The 20,447-nt window shown below is 40.3% G+C and overlaps 1 protein-coding gene across 5 annotated transcripts in view; it reads left to right on the top strand.

Moving 5' to 3' along the window:
* Positions 1–20,447, top strand: part of BPTF (bromodomain PHD finger transcription factor) — a 111,768-nt gene that overhangs the window by 66,587 nt on the left and 24,734 nt on the right. For 4 of the 5 annotated variants that reach the window (XM_040989525.1, XM_040989526.1, XM_040989527.1 and 1 more), the window contains 9 exons: positions 339–2,589; positions 6,591–6,715; positions 7,525–7,653; positions 9,503–9,653; positions 9,949–9,991; positions 12,507–12,753; positions 13,497–13,648; positions 14,621–14,729; positions 17,916–18,133. In XM_040989525.1, coding sequence (XP_040845459.1) covers positions 339–2,589; positions 6,591–6,715; positions 7,525–7,653; positions 9,503–9,653; positions 9,949–9,991; positions 12,507–12,753; positions 13,497–13,648; positions 14,621–14,729; positions 17,916–18,133 — 3,425 coding nt within the window. Of the gene's footprint in view, positions 1–338; positions 2,590–6,590; positions 6,716–7,524; positions 7,654–9,502; positions 9,654–9,948; positions 9,992–12,506; positions 12,754–13,103; positions 13,266–13,496; positions 13,649–14,620; positions 14,730–17,915; positions 18,134–20,447 lie in introns of all 5 variants that reach the window. The other variant, XM_040989524.1, reaches the window with a different exon arrangement.

Below are 20,447 nucleotides of genomic sequence, written 5' to 3'. Positions count from 1 at the left end.
GTTTCACTCCCCAAGTGAGCGCAACGGCTGATGCTATGCCAATCCAAAGCTGGGAACCAGGAACCTCTTCCAGGTCTCCCACACGGGTGCAGGGTCCCAAAGCCTTGGGCCGTCCTCAACTGCTTTCCCAGGCCACAGGCAAGGAGCTGGATGGGAAGTGGAGCTGCCGGGATTAGATCCGGTGTCCATATGGGATCCCGGCGCATTCAAGGCGAGGACTTTAGCCACTAGGCCACGCTGCCGGGTCCAAGGTGGATATTTTTATAGATGAAAATATTGTCATGAATTCCTTATTTCAGGGTACAAATTGCATTTATATAAATGTCTTTATTTCACAGATGTGAAAGAGCTTTTAGATTCTGACCATAATAAATCCTTCAAGGAAGAACCGATGGAAATAGATGATGTGAAAACAGAATCACCTACGAATTGTCAGGAAAGTTCTCCAGTAGATGTGGTCAATGTCAGTGAGGGTTTTCATCTAAGGACTTGTTACAAAAAGAAAGCAAAGTCATCTAAACTAGATGGACTTCTTGAGAGGAGAATTAAACAATTTACACTGGAAGAAAAACAGCGCCTTGAAAAAATGAAGTTGGAAGGTGGAATTAAAAGTCTGGGAAAATCTCCTACAAGTTCTTTGAAAAGTCTCTCTGAGTCTCCAGTAACGGCAGTGAAAGAAGAGAATAAGAGTGACCTGCATAAACAGGAGCACAGCCCTACTGCAAGTTCTGATAAATGTGAGGACTTGATCCCAGAACGTTCACAAAATGATTCCTCCATTCTTGAAACTGCTGATCCTCGGCACACTCCAAATAAGCTTTACCCGAAAGAGTCGGTATCCAATGATGTCTCCATGCAGAGCCCAGTGATAAGCTCTCAGAAACAAAACTCTGTCAACAATGACACAGATGAGAACCTCCCTGACACAGCCAGTAAGGACCAGGAGCCCAGTAACATCAAAACAAAAGAAAGTGATTATTTCATTGATGATTCTAAGTTAGTGAGTGCACATTATGTCCCTACTTTGGGTCATCAGAAAAGAGCTCTCATACAAGACGAGAATGACACTGTCTCTCCTTCCAAGGACAGCTTCCTTCCCTCCACACCTAAAAGCACGAAAGCCATGGACTCGGAAGGAAAGCTGGGATGTGACTCTGAATGTAATAGCACCTTGGAGAATAGTTCTGATACAATGTCTGTCCAGGATAGCAGTGAAGAGGACATGGTTGTCCAAAATAGCACTGAAAGTGTTCCTGAACACATGATTCAAGAACAAAGTATTGAAAACTTGGAGCCGTTAAAACATCAGTTAGCTTCTGGTAAGTCCACTGGAAACTGCGATGACAGGCTACAGGGTAAGGTAACTGAAGCTAATGGTGAAAAGACAGGTCCACAGAAGAACTTAGAGGAGAGGCCAGTTAATAAATGTATTGATCAAGTAAATCTCAAAAATACAACTGACAAAAGGAATAATGAAAACCGAGAGTCTGACAAGAAAGGACAGAAAGCAAGTGCTCTTCAGATGAATGGTAATGAGAAAGCTAAAGTCCATTTGAAAAGTGAAAGCTTGAAAGATGTTTGTGAGAGTAAAGTAGTAGTTGGTAATGTTGAACGAAAGGTTAATAATATAAATAAAATAATCCCTGAAAATGATATCAAGTCTCTGACTGTTAAAGAGTCTACTGTAAAGCCATTCATTAATGGTGATGTCATCATGGAAGATTGTAATGAAAAAGTCATCTCAGAAACAAAGTCACATTTGCCAAGTTCTTTGGATACTGAAAATAACTACCGAGATAGCACGGGGAGCTTGCCACCAACCAAAGAATGTGACCATATACAGACCACTGCACCTCCACCATCGTATTCAGAAAAAAATTCAGCAAGTCAGGTAGAAGATATGGAAATCGAAACCTCAGAAGTGAAGCAGGTTACTCCATCACCCGTTACTTCTGGAGAAGAATCAAATCTCAGTAACGACTTTGCTGATGATAACAGTCCGCCCAACATCAATGGAGACTCCAAAAGAAAAACCGTCATCACGGAAGTTACTACGATGACATCTACAGTGGCCACAGAGTCAAAAACTGTAATCAAAGTAGCAAAAGGTGATCATCAGACTGTGGTCTCTTCCACAGAAAATTGTGCCAAGTCCACGGTCACCACCACCACCACCACAGTGACAAAGCTTTCCACACCCTCCACAGACAGCAGCGTAGACATCATCTCTGTTCAAGAACAGAGCAAAACTGTGGTCACCACAACAGTGACAGACTCACTGACCACTACAGGAGGTACTCTGGTGACGTCAATGACAGTGAGCAAAGAGTATTCCACAAAAGACAAAGTGAAACTGATGAAATTTTCAAGACCGAAGAAGGCTCGTTCAGGTACAGCTCTGCCATCCTATAGAAAATTTGTTACCAAGAGCAGCAAGAAAAGCATATTTGTTCTACCTAATGATGACTTAAAAAAGTTGGCCAGAAAAGGAGGAATCCGAGAAGTCCCTTATTTTAATTACAATGCCAAACCTGCCTTGGATATTTGGCCATATCCTTCTCCTAGACCCACCTTTGGTATCACTTGGAGGTATGTGTTTGAAAATGTATTTGGGGGAGGGACAAAGAATTTATTCATAAAAATAATGTCATTTTTAAAGTGAGAGTATAGAGATACATAAGAGAGGGAAGCATACATTTAATGCCCATGATAGTAATGGGAACAATATAGAAATGGTTTTTGAACTGGAACAGCCAGCTGGTAGGTACTAAGTTTACTTGGGGAAAAATATTTAAAGAATTAAAATTTTTAAGAGAATCGTTTGAAGTGAACTTAAATTCCACAGGACAAAGGGGATGTAGCAATCATGGTTGTTCTCATGATTTAGCCTTCCAAGGTGCTGTCACATATTTCTTTTGGAAAATACAAAATAACCACGCAAATGGATAATTAACTTTCTGGATATTTGCATTTTATTTCTACTTCTATAAGGTAATTCATAAGAACATAAGACATGAAAACATATCTATAAACTTCATCATGATTTGGAGGTCTTCCTGATATAACTGATTTGCGTGCTGAACATTTAGTTTTCAGAGTTTTCTGTTGTTTGTGTAAGAATTGGTTATCTGTAAGATTTCTTAGGAATTTTTTGAAACCCGGAAATAGTCCTATTTAACAACTTTCTGGGCAGTTAGGTTTTGGTCCCGAGTCCTAGGTTCAAAGTGGCAGCAGTTGTAAAGTCAGGCAGTTCAGGTTGAGAAGGGCTTTCACAGGAGCTCGTCTAGGGATGTACAACAGCTTGCCTCTAGCTAGTGAGGAACAGAGTCAGAAATCGTTGCTGGTTTTCCTAAAAATCATTCTAGTACTTGATGAGCTATATCACATTGCACACATTTGACCTTACTCTGTCCTGTTCATGTCTTGTGTCTTAGCCTTTTGCTCTTAAAAAAAATTGAGAATGATGGAACCTAAACAGTAAATACTTGGAGTTCTAGAAACAGACTTGGTCACCAGGGTTGACCCTAAGTTACAGTTAGATTTTGCTAAGACCATGAAATTATTATTTCAGCCAAGTATTAGGCAGATTTCAATTCTCTTTAGGCTTATTTCGGTGTGTCTTTTAATATGTGGTAAATAGTTTTAAGTTAAAATCATACTTTCATTGCCTTTTGATTATAGCCAGCTAATGTTACAAAAGACCAAAAAAAGTAAATAAGTACTTTTTGTAAAAGGATTTATTGACTAATTATGGTGGACAGGTCTCAGATTGTTCGACGAGGTTTTTAATAAGTCAAATTTGATGTGAAATAAAGTATCATCACTCCGTTACACAGTCCATAGAGACAGCTGAAAAGTACAATTTCTCTGCAGGGCCTGCAATGAAGGATTTGCAGAATCCTGCAGGGAATCAAGGAACTCTTCATTACAGTTCATGGATTTGTAGGATTGCTCTGCACTTTTCTGCTTTCTTCATTGAGAGCGGTCCCAAAATGTGTCCTTGACTGTCCTGCAGGTAACTTCTTTCCCACTGGAAAAGTTACTGTGTACAAATACTTGAGTTATAATGACCTGGCAGTTGTGGAGGCCGGCCCCTCTGTTTGTTCCTATTCTGAAACAGAAGGTTGGCCTAACAGGGAAGGATTTTCCTCCAAATTCTGAAGAATTTGTCACTGCTGCTAACTTGGTCTTGGTCAGAGTTCTCGGCAGGGCTGGGTGTCAGGAACCTGGTATTACGATGTGTAATTTTGTACTGTGACACCATGTGTGTCTTAGGGTTCATCTCTAATTTTTCAATGGAAAGAATTACCATTTTGTACATTTTGAACAGATACTGCCTTCACATATTTGCTATGGTCTTAATTTGCTTAAATGAACGGAAACACAATCACTTTTGTTTAACAGAAGTGTGGGAAATATGTAACTGATTCTTGACTTTAAACTGCATTAATATATTATATTATATATTGTATATATAATATTTCATTATAAAAATCGTGCATGTGAAATGTTTTTTTTTTTTTTTTTTTACTAACATTTGAGTAAGAAACATCTAATGCTTAGACTAGGAGGTAAGAATGCCCAAGGTGCATGTGTGACCTTTCTCAATTTAATTTTAATGCTGAGTAATCCTGAAGAACTGAAACTTGTGTCATAGAATCATTTGAGCCTCATTCCTCTCCTTGTTGTCTGTTCCCTTATAATCTTGTCCCCAGGCCATGGTTCTTTCTGTTTCATTATCTCTTTGGTTTGGTGGTGGTTTTCATTCACAATGCTTCCAGAAGGATCCTCCAAAATTGCCAGTGTATCCTATGAATTATCTGCGGGATCCTAGGGCCTTGCTTACTGCTGCAGGGAGGGAAAGAGGAAGAATTCTGTCAACTATGAATCCCCCTTGGGAGAACTTCCCTTTACTGCCTGTCCACTATTAAACCTTAAAAGCTTTAATGTATGGTCTTGAATATTCTTCTTTAAACCTTCAGTGTAGTACAGCACATCTGTCTTCAGCTTTCATCTTGAGCAAGATCATCACTTTGTGCACCTTCATACCCCTCCCCTCCAGCCTGACATGCCCAGTGCGGTTTCTGCAGGCACTGTGTGTTCCTGCACTTTCCTTGTAAGTGGATACAAGGCCTTGGCTGTAGTCTGCCACCCCTAAACCCCTTACTTGTCCTTTGAATCTCCAGCAAAGTCTACTCCCCACTCGTAAGCATGTCCCACTCTTGTACTTTTTCCCTTAAAGCTCATTGAGAACAGAGACAGATTCTGTGTCTCCAGCTCCTTTCACATAATCCCGCTCATAGAAGACAAGGATTTTTGAACAAACAAATGCTTGAGTAGACCGATAGTCCAGAAGGTGTGTGTTCTTTCCTGGTGTTAGCTTTGTCTTTCTTGTTACCTAGGGAGTGAAGGAGAAAGAAGAGAGGGAATGAGAACAAACCGTTCCTTCAAATAAATGTTCATTTGCTTTCTCCTCTGAGTTGAGAGTGCCCTAAGAATTTCTGTAGCTGGGTCTGAAAGTGGCATGACAGTTTGCCCATCTCAGGGCAACCCTGCACTCATGAAGCTCCCCCTCTTGTGTAAGACTTGTTCTGTCCACGTTAGAAGAGTCAGAGTGAAAGGAAATTGAAGAAAATAATAGGGTTACAACACAGTGGGAAGTTACCAAGAAGCCTCAGCAGCTTTGGCCCAAGCTGTCCTCCTCTCATTCATTTCTCCAACCTAACATTAGCAGTCAAAAGCACTGCCTTTGCAATGCATAACTGTCTCATCTTACAGGCTTTTTGTCCTCTGCAATCAGCCACTATATTCATTTGAGTAATGTCAATTAAGTATATAGTTACAGAAAAGCCCTAATAGAGAATTGTCAGCATGTGGCTCCTTTACAGTATTTATGATAAATACCATTTAGGTGGGTAATAGCTATTGAAGTTTGATAACTTTTCTCACAGAGTACTACTTAGAGGAAAAGTGAAAATGCAAAGGGATTCCTTTGTCTCCTACCTAGTAACTAATAGAGCATTGTCCTTTGTCTAATTCATTGTAAGATTCTGAAACTACTCATGTTTGGCACTATCACTGGTATTAGCAGTGTTTGTCTTCAAGGAGCCGCCATTTACATACAAAATTGTCTTTGCAAGATGTTTGATTTTGCTTAGCTTTTTGAGAAAATTGAAACATTTTCCAGTTTCCCGTCAGCAGAAATTAATCAGTCAAGATGATATTCTTCAGAACTCCATCACATTTAGTAACACATTTTTCCATGGTTGCTGTCCTTAATTTTCTAATAGGTGCTTTGTAAATGGGTTAGATTTATAAAACTTCATTAATTTGTTGCCCTGTCTATTCTTAACATGAAACATACTCACTTTGGAAATGTATATGACAAGTTCTTGGATGCATGTTCTACCTCAGAACAAAAATGTTCTGTTCAGCAGCATATAATGCCAGAGTCTTACTGTATTATAAATGCTGAAGTCGTAATGAGAGCAGTAAACACAACCCCTTGGTGTGGTGGAGCATGTGTTGTGTTTGTGTAGGTGTGTATAGTATATATATAAACATTTGGTTTACCTGAATTTTTCTTTCAGGTATAGACTTCAAACTGTGAAGTCCTTAGCTGGAGTGAGCCTGATGCTACGGTTATTGTGGGCAAGCTTGAGATGGGATGACATGGCAGCCAAGGCTCCTCCAGGGGGAGGGACCACCCGCACAGGTAGGGAGCTTATATCCTAATTAAAGTGCCAGAGACATTTAACTATTCACTTGATCGTAAACATTTCTGTCGATGAAAATAAATTGCTTGTGTTGTAAAGACACGGCTTTGCTTCAGTTGGGCACATGGTGGACAATCCCCAGGGCCTGAGGGGAGAATTCAGATTGCATCAGGTGAGTCCCTCATACATGAAGCAGTTGGAAGTGTAAATAAATACTGTAGAATATGAATCATCTATTTAATGATTTAAATGTTTTTCTTTTCTTGAAAGTCAGAGTTGGAGAGGTGTTCCATGTTCTGATTCACTCCGCAACTGGCCACAGCAGCCAGGGCTGAGTAAGGCTGAACCCAGGAGCTGGGACATCATCTGAGTTACCCCTGGGGGTGGTTGGGGTCCAAGCTCTTGGGCCATCTTCTGCTGTTTACCTAGGTGCATTAGCAGGGAACTGGGTTGGCAGAGCAGCAGCTAGGATTTAAACCAGTGGCTTTGCAAGTAGTTGCTTAATGCTCTTTGGCCCCAAATTTAAGTCATTTAAACCAAGACATCTAGAAATTTGTGTTTTCTGCTTCTGTCTAAATGTTTTTCCCTGTTTTGACTGAGCATTGCCACCAGGAACTAAGCTATGCCATACAGTCATGTTTTTTCTGTTTAGAATTGTTCAGTGTGGAAGATGAGTATTTCAGTCTAGCAGTAATCTAGTCATTAATCAATCCATATGTTTCTTTTTTAAAGCAGCAGATAACATATGTATCTTTTAGTCTGGGTATTCCAGATGGTTATTAATACTATGTGAATTAAATCACCATAGAAACATCTGAAACTGAAATCACAACAACAGAAATAATTAAAAGGCGAGATGTTGGTCCTTATGGCATTCGATCTGAATATTGCATCAGGAAAATCATTTGCCCCATTGGAGTTCCTGAAGCACCAAAAGGTAAGGGATGGAAAGAATTCTATTTCTGTTCTTTCATTATTGACGTATTGGACATAAATTTAATATATTGAAATTTCATTAAAATCATCTCCTTAATTGCTTATTCAACTTTGAAAGAGACCTTTTTCACTTCAACACTGTGTTTAATACATAGCATTGAAGTGATAAATACCACATGCCATTATGCTTCCAGTTGATGCCAGTGGACATTTTGCAGAATGTTAGAATAAGCCCTCATGCAGTGAAATCAGGGGCACTAGTTGACACCAGAGGGAACTGGTTGGCACCAGGCCATCAGCTCCAGGGGCAGCAAAATTAGTCTCTCTGGGCTTTCTAGTTCTGGCGCCTGGTACAGAACCTGAACTCTGAGTGATCAGAGAAGACTTCTTGGCTCAGAGGATTGGAGCTTCTGTGAGCTACTTCAGTGCTCAGGTTAAAATACTCTAGGAGACATAAATAGTTACTGAGGAAACATTGAGACCTACCTAAGAAGCAGTGGGTGACAAATATATGAAAGAAGGATATTCAGTCCCAGGAAGCAAGGAAAAGATAGTAGAATCATAATATTATTCAATTAATGTCCTAGAGGAAGAAAAGGAAGATTTGTAAATAGTAGATATCAGAAAAGAAGCACAGTTAACACTGTTTTATAGATAATCCTGAAAGCCTAGAAAATTCGTGAAAATGAAAGTTGAAATTCCCAAATTGAAGATGTACAGATGTTGATTTTATTTTATATGAATAATAACGTTTATAGAAAAAAAAATCTACTAAGAAATGTGTTACCAAAAAATGTGTTACAAAAATTATTTCATTAAGATAGAGACATATTTTATGAGCATTCATGGGAAATATGCTAAACTTTAAAACATAAAACTCCTTAAACTTGGGAAGTTGAATATATTAACTTAAAGGTTCATTTGGGGAAGGAACCTTAGGCTAAGAATGGCCTTTCCAAGGGAACATTGCTAAGGCAGCATCTGTCTTAATAGAGGATGAAATATTAACATAATTAAAACAGCATTGTCTGGCACAGAAATAGCTCAGAGTATCAGCAGATGGAGCTGTCCCTGACAGGTCTTCCATCTTCTTGATCTCACAGCCATCAATGCACAGCACAGCTGTCTCTTGGGGTCACTTTTCATTGGTTTGTGTGTGTTCATATTCAGATGCTGCTCCAGTTTCAATGTGTTGCTGCCACTTAGCTGTGACTGCACCACCTCTGTTTCCTGAATAAGGAGAAGGTCCAATGCTTATCTCTATCCTACCCCTACCCCAATATTTTTATTTTTAAATCCTGTCATTAGGGAGCTTTATTTTTCTTAATTTTTCCATTTCTTGGTAACACTGAACCTGCCCTTCTCAGCACCTTCAAGGGAAAGTCATACTTGTACGTGGCGGAGACATCAAACTCATGTGAGAAATATGCTGGCTTCTGTGGGAAGCTGTGTCCAGCTTAGGGTCTGAAGGCCATGTGGTATCAGTCAGATGGCATGCAGGAGGGGCTGAAAATGCTGCACCAGCAAGGGGACTGCTTATGGCAAGACTTAAACGCCTTGCATTGTGGGTCAACAGACAATGGCCCATGAGCTGTGCTAACAGCCTTCTGTGCCTAGAGTGTGATAGGAACGCAGGCAGATTTACTCAGGTGGGTATAGTCTTTCTCCTCTAACTGTATAAAGGTGAAGTTGAAGAGTTGCTACAGACACCATCTGTCCTCCACAGTCTAAAGTATTTGTACCATGTTGTCCTTTAAGAATTGGCTAGCTATTTCTTTTTGTGATGTATTATGCCACAGGCATGTGATTATAAAACTATTTTGCTGAAAACACTCATTTCTTCTTCAAAGAAACACCTACACCTCAGAGGAAAGGCCTTCGATCTAGTGCACTGCGGCCAAAGAGACCAGAAACACCCAAGCAAACTGGCCCTGTAGTTATTGAAACCTGGGTAGCAGAGGAAGAGTTGGAGTTATGGGAGATCAGGGCCTTTGCTGAGAGGTAAGGAAGTGGTCAGGGAGTTGAAGATTGTGTCCTTTCAGAATTCATTATTATTTGATTGGGATATTGTGTTTTACTTAAGTTTATTCAATCTTTTGAATTTAACTGCTGGATATATATATCCAGCAGTTAAACATATATATATGTTTAAATTTCACTTTGTAGTTTTTAATCTTTTGATTACGTTTAAGTGTTACTTTTAAACTGTGGTCATACTTTTGCTAGATTTGCCCAAAGTACTTGCCAAATGTCTAATGAAGGTTATTTCTGATAAGTTTTTCCTCCTTTTCTACAGAGTGGAGAAAGAAAAGGCACAAGCAGCTGAGCAGCAGGCTAAGGTTAGTGAACAGCCGGCCGGCGGGGGCTTCAGAGCCCACACGGAAGCTTCCCGAAACAGCAGCAGCTGGCTGATTTGTTTATGCCCTGCCCCAATTCTTTTAACTCCATTTTTCCATGAACTTCTGAGAGTATCCTCAGCTATCTCAATTTTGTTTCTTAAAATACCTCTGTGATACACTAAGCTGTGACACTCCAAAGCAATGTGTATATTTGCAAGACTTTTGAAATTATTTTTTATCTTCATATTTATTTTTTAAAATTTTTATAATTCCATCTGCTTTTTTTTTTTCATATCAAGCACATTTTTTTTTTTTAAAGATTTATTTTTATTATTTTTTGATTGGAAAGGCGGATATACAGAGAGGAGAGACAGAGAGGAAGATCTTCCGTCCGATGATTCACTCCCCAAGTGAGCGCAACGGGCCGATACTATGCCGATCCGAAGCCAGGAGCCTCTTCCGGGTCTCCCACGCGGGTGCAGGGTCCCAAAGCTTTGGGTCGTCCTCGACTGCTTTCCCAGGCCACAGGCAGGGAGCTGGAAGGGAAGCGGGGCTGCCGGGATTAGAACCGGCGCCCATATGGGATCCCGGGCGTGCTAGGCGAGGACCTTAACCACTTGCGCCACCGCGCCGGGCCCACAAGCACATTTTTTTTAAAGATTTATTTTATTTTTATTGGAAAGGCAGATATACAGAGAGGAGGAGAGACAGAGAGGAAGATCTTCCCATATTGGATCCCGGCAAAAACAAGGCAAGGACTTTAACCACTACACTATCATGCTGGGCCTTATCTTTGTATTTCTATGAGTAGTTTTAAATACTTTTTTCTGTTATACTCCAATTTATAAAATGTCCCATCTCTGAAAAAAGGCAGATTGCATTAAATTTCTGAGCTCTTTTTAATTATGGATCACCAAGCTACAAATAATTATGTAGGATTTCTATGCTATAAATAATGTACCTTGTGTGCCTGAATATTTCGAGCGCAAATGTTTACTACAAAGATAGTATGAAAGTTTTTAGCCACCTATATGTAGTCACAATAGCTATATTGTGTACTTACAATACTCATAACATAAATATCTACAAATCACACATAATTGTTTATTTCTAACTTTTTCACTTCACATTTTATAAAACATTTTCAAATTCTTGTGAATCTTTTTAAAAGATTTATTTATTTATTCATTCATTCATAAGGCAGATTTAATGGTGAGAGCAAGTAAAATCTTCCATATACTAATTCACTCTCAAATGGCCACAATGACCAGGGCTGGACTAAACTGAAGCCACGTGGGTGCAAGGCCCCAAACACTTCAGCTATCTGCTGTTACATTCTCAGTTGAATGAAAGTTCAAGAGAATAACATGACTGTTTATTTTTTTAAATGTTCATTCATGGCAGAGAAATACTGAGTTGAGGAATTTCTCTGTTTTCTGCATTCCCCATTTGGTAACAAAGGCCAGAGCTGAACCAGGCCAAAGTAGAAACCATCCAGGTTTCCCACATTAGTGGCAAGAACTCAGACACTTGAGCTGTCATCTGCTGTTGTCCCTGGTGCAACAACAGGAAGCAGTATTGGAAATGGAGGACTCAAGGTTTGAACCCGTATGTGTGCAGGCCCCCCCAAGCTTGGTGGCTAAGGTCCTTGCCTGGCAACCACTGAGATCGCATATGGACACCAGTTCATATCCCAGATGCTCCACTTCCCGACTAGTTCCCTGACTATGGCCTGGGAAAACAGTAGAGGATGGCCCAAGCAAAGCCTTGGAACATCACATCTACATGGGAGACCCGGAAGAAGCTCCTGGCTTCTGACTTCATATTGGCTCAGCTATGAACGTTGCAGCCGTTTGGGAAGTAAACCAGCAAATAGAAAATCTTTCTGTCTTTGCTTCTCTCTGTAAATCTGTATTTTCAATAGAACAAATAAATCTTTAAAAAAAAAAAAAAGAAGAAAAAGGAAGAAAAGAGATAAGTTTGGACTGAATAGTGTCCAAGAACAAGAAACCTGTTTTATAATTTTCAGCTGGTTGGAACGCACGGTTGCCAACTTGACTAGTGATCTTAAGTGTGGCAGTACTGTTTGTGCATGCATAAATGAACATTCAGGAAAGCAGGCTTTTTCAAGCTCTTGTCATTTCCTCCGTGCTCCAATTCTCACTGCTGAGGATCAGCATCTTCCTGTCTCCGTTAAAGAGATCCCCTGCTGTTTTCCTTCTGGACACTTCAGCATTTGTGCAGACCAGAACAGTGGCGTTGTTACAGATTCTGTATTATCAACAGCATAGTACCTTTAATGCAGTAATATGCTGCAGAGGCGTGAAAACAATACATTCATTAAAAAAATAGTAGGTTCAAGAGTAAATTTCTTTGAACATGTTTTCTTCCTCAAGTAAAATGTCACAGAAACATAAGGTGTCTTAGGTGAAATAGTGGCTCGATTTCTTGCAGAATGGTTGGTTTGTATTTCAGGCTGTGGGGGTTTATGTTTTCTTATCCCTGACTTTTTTAGAAACGTTTGGAGCAGCAGAAACCTACTGTCATTGCAGCTTCCACAACTTCCCCAACCAACAGTACAAGCAGCACCATCTCTCCGGCCCAGAAAGTGATGGTGGCCCCCATAAGTGGCTCAGTCACAACTGGAACTAAAATGGTACTGACTACTAAGGTTGGATCTCCAGCTACCGTAACATTCCAGCAAAACAAGAACTTCCATCAGACCTTTGCTACGTGGGTTAAGCAAGGCCAGTCCAATTCAGGTACACGTGTGTGATTGAATATTGCTTTCATTCAGGCAAAGATATTTTCTAGTCTTTACCTACTGAACCAAGATATCTCTGCAGGAAATGATTTTTCTTCTGCAGCTGATTCTGCAGACAGCTGTATCAGTTGGTTTGTTGCGGTTGAGATTCCTAGTGTTACATGAACAAAACTGCTCTCTTCCATGATTTCACTTTCCACATTCACACGGTTCACTTTCTGCGTGGAGAGCAGCGCTTTTATTAATACAGATTGAGCCACATTTCATGCATTGGTGCCCTTCCTAGAAGTCACTATGTTGCTGGTTATTTTAAATCTAAAGCTTATTAAATGTCTTATACCCCATTAGCCACCAGCACAGCTGCCACATCTGCTCCAACCATTGCCAGCACAGGTCAGACGTTCCAAATTACAGGCAGTCCAGTCACTATGGCAGGAAAAGTAATTACCAAACTGCCACTTCCTGCAAACAGCAAGATTGTCGCTGTAAATGTGCCAGCAACACAAGGAGGTAAGGGAAATGTGAAGAGTTTCAACTCACATTTGCCAGATCATACCGTTGCCATTACTTTCCATTTCCTTCTCACTGATTTCAGTCCTTGGATCTCACATTCTGTGTAGCCCACTTTACAACCCTACCACACGTAGTTGTTCTTCGGAAACCCAGTAGTACCTCATGCTTTTCATCAAAGGCGTAATTGCTAATGATTTCCTCATCTTTTGTTTTGTTTTGTTTTTTAAGGTGTAGTTCAAGTGCAGCAGAAAGTTCTGGGTATCATTCCGTCCAGCACAGGGGCCAGTCAGCAGACCTTTACGTCCTTCCAGCCCAGGACAGCCACAGTCACAATCAGGCCCAACACCTCCGGTGCGTCGGGAGCCACCAGCACGTCACAAGTGAGAGTTGCTCTTGTGAATATTTCAGTGTGAGGTGATGCGCACATCAGGCTGTAGTTCTTGGAAGTGGTCTCTTCTGGGATTAGTCCAGTGAATTTTCCCTTGCCCTTTACCTAATCTGTGACAAATTATAGATTTTGAAAAGATCTACTTGCAATTTGTATAATAAATAAAAGGCCCGTGAAGTATCAATTTTTAATATTCACCTAATAAGTATAACTCATGAATAGTAGTTACTTTCTAAAACTTTTTCTTTTTTTGCATAAAACAGGCTGAGGAATGTGTTGTATAGCCTAATGAAGAAGGATCAAAAATAAAATCTCATCCCTAGAACTAATTTGTTTTTTGCTACTATTTGTACATAGTAGACAGGTCACTTCTTTGGTACTGATAAAATGGAAATTGTTTTGGAGCAGTATTGAAAATATTTTGACACTCACAATAAAAAGTGAAATTAACATGCTCTCCTCAAAGACATTAGGGTTTCTTTTCCTGGATCCCTCCGAACTCATGGCTCTTGTGGCAAGAGATTTGTGATTGGAGCAATCACTCTGGCTTTGAGGGGGGAAATGAAAAGAGAGGAAGGAAAGCAAGCAGACAGGAAGGACATTTGGTTTCTGGTTCTGTTAGATCAGAATGGATTACACATAGAGATTGGCACTTAGAGAAATTAGAGCTCAATATTTTCTTGTGAAGAGCTGGAAACAATGCTGGGTCTTCTTCCTTTTTCACTCATGGGCTGTGCTCGGTACCAGTGGCAAGGGATGTCATATGATCTCATTTGAATTGAATTATTTTTGTCTCCAAAAATTTCCATCTTTATTCGAATCCTTAATACAGTTTCAGATGTAATGACCCAAGAGTCTGCCATTTCTATGGATATTTTTATCAATATGAATTGTTGAAAGATCTTGTGTTCTACATCCATCGTGTTTTACTCTACTGAAAACATTTTCTTTTTGTTCTTTACAGGTCATCACAGGGCCTCAAATCCGCCCTGGGATGACAGTGATTAGGACACCTCTCCAACAGTCAACACTTGGGAAGGCGATTATTCGAACCCCTGTGATGGTGCAGCCAGGTATGTATCCATCATCCATCCAGTGTACCAAGTGTACCACTTTACATGTGGTTGGTCAGCTCAGGACCTTTGTTCCTACTCTGTAGTTGATTCTCCAGATTCTAGGAAATTGAAATTAATGCTACAAATAATACTACATTTCAAATCCATATGCTGTACATTTATAACTGTGACTTTGTTCTGGGCCTTTCCAGTAGCAGAAAATAGATACAAGTGTGCTTATTAAAATTATAAGGGAAATCTTTCGTAAATGGAATTGAAATTTTAAAAATTAAAGAAAATAAGAACAATTTATATAGCAACAGATGGAGAGGAAAACTAAGCAAACAGCTAAGAAACATAGAAAACAAAATTACAAAGATAAGTACCCATCCTTCATTAATCACAATTAATGACAGGAGGTTAAAACAACCTTAATAAAAAGACTGTACAAGCTGGCATTGTGGCATAGTGCGTAAAGCTGCCACTTGCAATGTTGGCATTCCACATGGATACTGTTTTGAATCCTGGTTGCTCCACTTCCTGTCCAGCTCTCTGTTATTGCACCTGGGAAAGCAATAGAGGATGGCGTAGGTGTTTGGGCCCCTGTACCTGCCTAGGAGACCTAGAAAAAGCTCCTGGCTCCTGACTTCCTTCTGACCTAATACTGGCCATTGCAGCCATTTGGAGAGTGAACTTGTGAGTGGGAACTGTCTTTCTTTGTAAATCTGCCTTTCTAATAAAAACACCAATAATGATTAGTTTTTTTAAACGTGGAAAACTATAAAGATTTTCAAAAAGTGAAACTATATATCTTTACAAAAGAACCATGCTAAAATCAAATGACTGCAAAAGTTCTAGAAGATAAAAAGTAAGATCAACAAGTAAGCCAGCCCCAGGAAAAGCTCCAGGTGGCCAAAGCAGAAAAAGGGCAGCCTGGAAGGAAGCCCATCAGTCTGGGCATGGCACCTATGGCAGATCCTAATGCAGATTTTCTGGGTTCCATCTGTCTCACTCTCAGGCTTAACACCCTTAATGTGTTGGCCGCACGAGGACTGATACTGCCACTGGAAAGTGGTAAGGGCAGTGGCGGAGAATACTGGAACTAGAGCTCCCTGTGCTAAGGAATAGTAAGGCATTTTGTCTTTGTCTGATGGGCTTGATAGTTCATAATCACAGAGAGACCCCTATCAAAATACTGCGTGCTGAAGTCATTGTTGCTGTCCTGTCATGTTGCAGTTGCAGAAATTTGTAAAACTCTGGCATCCCAAAGTTTCTTTTTAATTTTCCTTGAGCAATTCAGAAGTATGTCTGAATATATACATAGTAGTTCAAGGTGCTGATAGATGAGACGAATACAAGCCTATGTTACGGGTTATGTAAGATTTTGAGTAAAAAATTCCAAAATGGTCAGAAATTGTTGGTATACTAAATTTGAAAACCCACAACAGTGTTAATTTCTATTTTAAAAATTGTTACATACGCGTGTGTTATGTATGTGTCGGGGTGGGAGTTAGGAGTTATAAAATAATGTGAACATTTTATTTAAAAAAGAGGCCAAAAAGTATTTTAAAAAACAAGAACAAAGACAACCCTACTAATATTGGACAGAGCAGAATTCAGTATTTAAAAATAGTGGGTGACAGGACAGTTGACAGTCTTTATATCAAGTGAAAAATGAAGATTGCAATAAAGATGTCACATTTTCAATCTTGTAAAAAAGGAGAGGCTGATCAGCAGAGAGATTAATGGATTGGGCTTCCATCTGCTGGTTCCTCTCCTGATGCCCAGTCAGCCAGTAGGCTAGGCTGAAGCTGAGGGTCCAGAATGCAGTGCAGCTCTCCTCATCAGAGGTGGTGACCAAGTAGCTAAGCCATCTCTTGCTGCTGCTGCCTAGACGTAGCCAGAAGCGAGATCTGAAAGCAGGCCTCTGACACGAGTTGGGGGATGTCATAAGTAGCAGCTTAACTGCTGGGCCAAAGGCCTGTCCCAAGATGCAGTCCTTAGTATTACAAGTGAGAGATTATTAAAGTGGATAAAGCAAAACTGTTTGAAGTCAAGGGCGAAATAAACAGATCGTAGACTACAGATAGATTATGTATCAGCTATTATAACTTCAGGAATACAATTTCATTTTAAATATATATGAGAAACCTGGAAAAGTAATGGAAAGATAGTCTTTGAACCACAAAACATACCTTGATAAGTTTCAAAACCACTACATTCTTTACAGTAAGTGTTCTAACTGTACCACTTCCTATTCCTTGCCAATATGCTGCCAAAGAGCATATTGATGGCCCAAATGCTTGACCCCTGCGCCCACATGGGAGACTCCAAGGGTTGCTGACTCCGAGCTCCAGACCTCACCAGCTCTGGCAGTCACAGCCTTTTGGGGAAAGGCACCAGTAGGTGAAAAAAAATCTCCATTTCTCTCTGTGACTCTGACTTTCAAATAAAATGCATAAACCTTAAAGGAGAGAAAATCACACTGGAAAAAAAAAAAAAAAAATATATATATATATATATATATGTTCACAGGAGGGAAAACTACAAGTGGTAAATAATTATGAAATGTTATGTTATTCACTAATTAGTAATGGATCTGTAATGTATAAATGTCATATTAGGTACTAAGTTACTACTCTTAGCAAAACAGGAGAAACCTCCACTTTAGTTAACTCCCAGTTAATTTCAGGCATTTAAATGGTAGCAGGCTTGTGGAGAACTGGTGTAACTTCATTTGGTAGACATGTAATAATCCTCTGGAAGCTGTGGTCTTTAACCTTCCTGATTCTCCTGTGCTATATTTAAGAGAAGCTGTTGGTTCAGGATAGTCCAAAAGCTTTATTTCATTTTAGATTCATGTGAATTGGTTATTTGTTAAATTATCTTATTTTGACTATTTTATTCCTATGAAGATAGTCAAATAAATGAATATTTTATGTATTTTATCTTCCTTATTATCATGTTGACTTTAGTTTTTATAGGAAAAAAGGTTTAACTTTTTTGCAAGCATCATATAATGGACTAGGATGTTAGTAAGCTGAATGAACGTGGGCGTGGTGCCACTGGGTGTGGCCATGTGTTTATCCTCGACCTGCTGACATCCCAGTGCTGTTTTGCAGAGTGGATAGGGTATGTTCATTTGGAAGTGTCCGATGGTTCAGTTCTGCATCGTGCATTGGGGATGTTTTGCTGTCTGTGTAGGGGCTCCTCAGCAGGTGGTGACTCAGATCATCAGGGGACAGCCTGTCTCCACTGCAGTCTCTGCCCCCAGCACGACCTCCTCGACACCTGCGCAGAAAACCCTGACTTCGGGAACACCCCCTGCAAGTGCACAGCCCACAGCCTCCCCATCCCCTCGCCCCCAGCAAGGACAGGTGAAGCTGACCATGGCTCAGCTCACTCAGCTAACACAGGGCCACGTAAGTAGTCCAACTTGAACCTTAGAGGTGAAACTTGCTGAGGGTTTAAGAATTTTTACTTAGTCTGATAGTTCACAAATGAACTTATTTGGAGAAATGAGTGCTTTGTGAACTCAAGTAGCACTATTTCTTGTAAGCAAGCTATAATAAATCCTCAGTATTTAGAGTCCTTAGATAGTGAACTATGAAATTATTTCATGATGGCCTAGTGGCTAAATGTTTGCCTTGCATGTGCCAGGATCCCATATGGGCTCCAGGTCCTGTCCCAGCGGCCCCACTTCCCACCCAGCTCCCTGCTTCTGGCCTGGGAAAGCAGTCAAGGACAGCTGAAAGTCTTGGGACCCTGCACCTATGTGGGAGGTCCAGAAGTTTCTGGCTTCTGGCTTTGGATCAGCTAAGCTCTGGCTGTTACAGTCACTTGAGAAGTGAACCAGCAGATGGAAGATCTTTCTCTTTGTCTCTCCTTTGTATATCTCACTTTCCAATAAAATCAAATCTTTTTAAAAGTTGGGAAGAAAGAAAGAAGGAAATAACCCTTTTATCTATGGAAAATTTTTACTTGTCAATTTTCATTAAGCTGCTTTCTCACAAGACTTGGTAAAGTGAGTAGGTCTTCCCATATTGGTCAGTAGGTTACATTTAGTTCCCATTAAATGCCAAGAGATTGTGAGGGGGAGGAGGAACTTCACAAACTAATTTTTATAATTTATTTGGAAGTGCAAGGATCAACAAAGGCTGTGATACGTTTCAAGTACAGGAGTATTTGCTTTGGGTGATAACCTGATACCAAATCTTGCTGTGATGGTGCACTGATTAATACATTGAGGCACAGGTGCTAGTTAGACAAGCCAGTGAAACAGAGTGCAGAATGTCACCGCTGTGCGTGTAGACACCTGTTAAATTGTGACATTGCTCATCTTTGAGGAGAAAGGCCAGATCCCGTAGTAAATGGTGCTAAGCCCTCCGTCTGTGGCAGGGGCATTACATATGGTGCCAGTTTGTGTCCCAACCACTCCACTTCCAATCCAACTCCCTGATTCGGCCTTGGAGGGCAGTGGAGGATGGTCTAAGTCCTTGGGCTCCTGTACCGGAGGAGACTCCTGACTCCTGATTTCAGCTCAGTTCAGCCCAGCCATTCGGACCGTTTGAGGAGTAAACCAGGGGATGAAAGACCTCTCTCTCTGTCTCTCTTTTCTGTAACTCTCCCTTTCAAATAAAATAAAATAGATTTTTACAGATACAAATGTAAGACACAAATATCTGTCTACAGCCAATTAGATTGTTAAATTGTAGTGTATTGATACAGCCATGAAAACCAACAAACCACAGCCGCACAGACTTTCATGAATGTCTCTCACATGTAAATGATCATCAAAAGAAACAACAAGAAATGAACTGCATTACATTATGTGAGGACACAGTTTTAAAATCCTGGCTGCCTGGAGGGGGCACCTTTCCTGGTTGGCTTTATCTGACACGCTCCTGACATGAGCTTGTGGCTCTGTGGAAGATAAGTGCCTGCTTATTAATTTTAGAGAGATTGTAGTGCTGTCATATAACTGGCTATGGTTTGACGGATGTGGACTTTATAATTTAAGTTTTGCTTGGTATTTTGTTTATTTCTAATTCCCCACTGTGTTCCTCGTGGTCAAAGTAACTGACTTCATAAGTTCTCAACCTTAGGGACGGGGTATACACAGCCTTGAGTCCTAGTTTCCATTCTGATGACTGCTCAGACCTTGGTGGTCCTCCCAACTTTCTGCATGCATTTATTTATTGTTCTTTTTTAAAGATTTATTCATTTACTTGAATATCAAAATTAAGAGAGTATTTCCACCTGCTGATTTACTCCCTGGAAGGCCACAATGGTCAGGGTTAGGCCAGGCAAAGCCCACAGCTTCATCTGGATCTCCCACATGGTTGGCCCCGCCCCCAGACGTTTGGGCCATCTTGCACTGCTTTCCCAGGCCATTAACTGGGAGCTACATTAGAAGTGGAACAGCTGGCATACAAACTAGTGTTCATTTGGGAGGCTAACATCCCAGGCCACAGATTACTTGCTACACCACAACATTGCTGCCCGCCCCCCCCAAAAAAACTTATACACAGAAACAAACTGAACAGTTTGATGCATTCTAAAAACCTTCACCCTTAACCTGGTTAAGCTCTGTAACCTTTTTACTTGGGAATCAGACAATAAACAATAATATTTCCTCTGCCTCTGTACAAGTCTGTTTCAAGTCTATGGAAAGAATCGGGTTATGGGATTGTTTAAAGATTCTTCTGTTATGTTCTGTAAAATAATATGAATATG

The sequence above is a fragment of the Ochotona curzoniae genome, unplaced genomic scaffold (assembly GCF_017591425.1).
Source record: "Ochotona curzoniae isolate NIBS_2020 unplaced genomic scaffold, NIBS_Ocur_1.0 contig_523, whole genome shotgun sequence".
Classification (NCBI taxonomy): Eukaryota; Metazoa; Chordata; class Mammalia; order Lagomorpha; family Ochotonidae; genus Ochotona; species Ochotona curzoniae.
The sequence above is the reverse complement of the archived record's forward strand: the minus strand, read 5'-3'. Positions and strand labels throughout refer to the sequence as shown.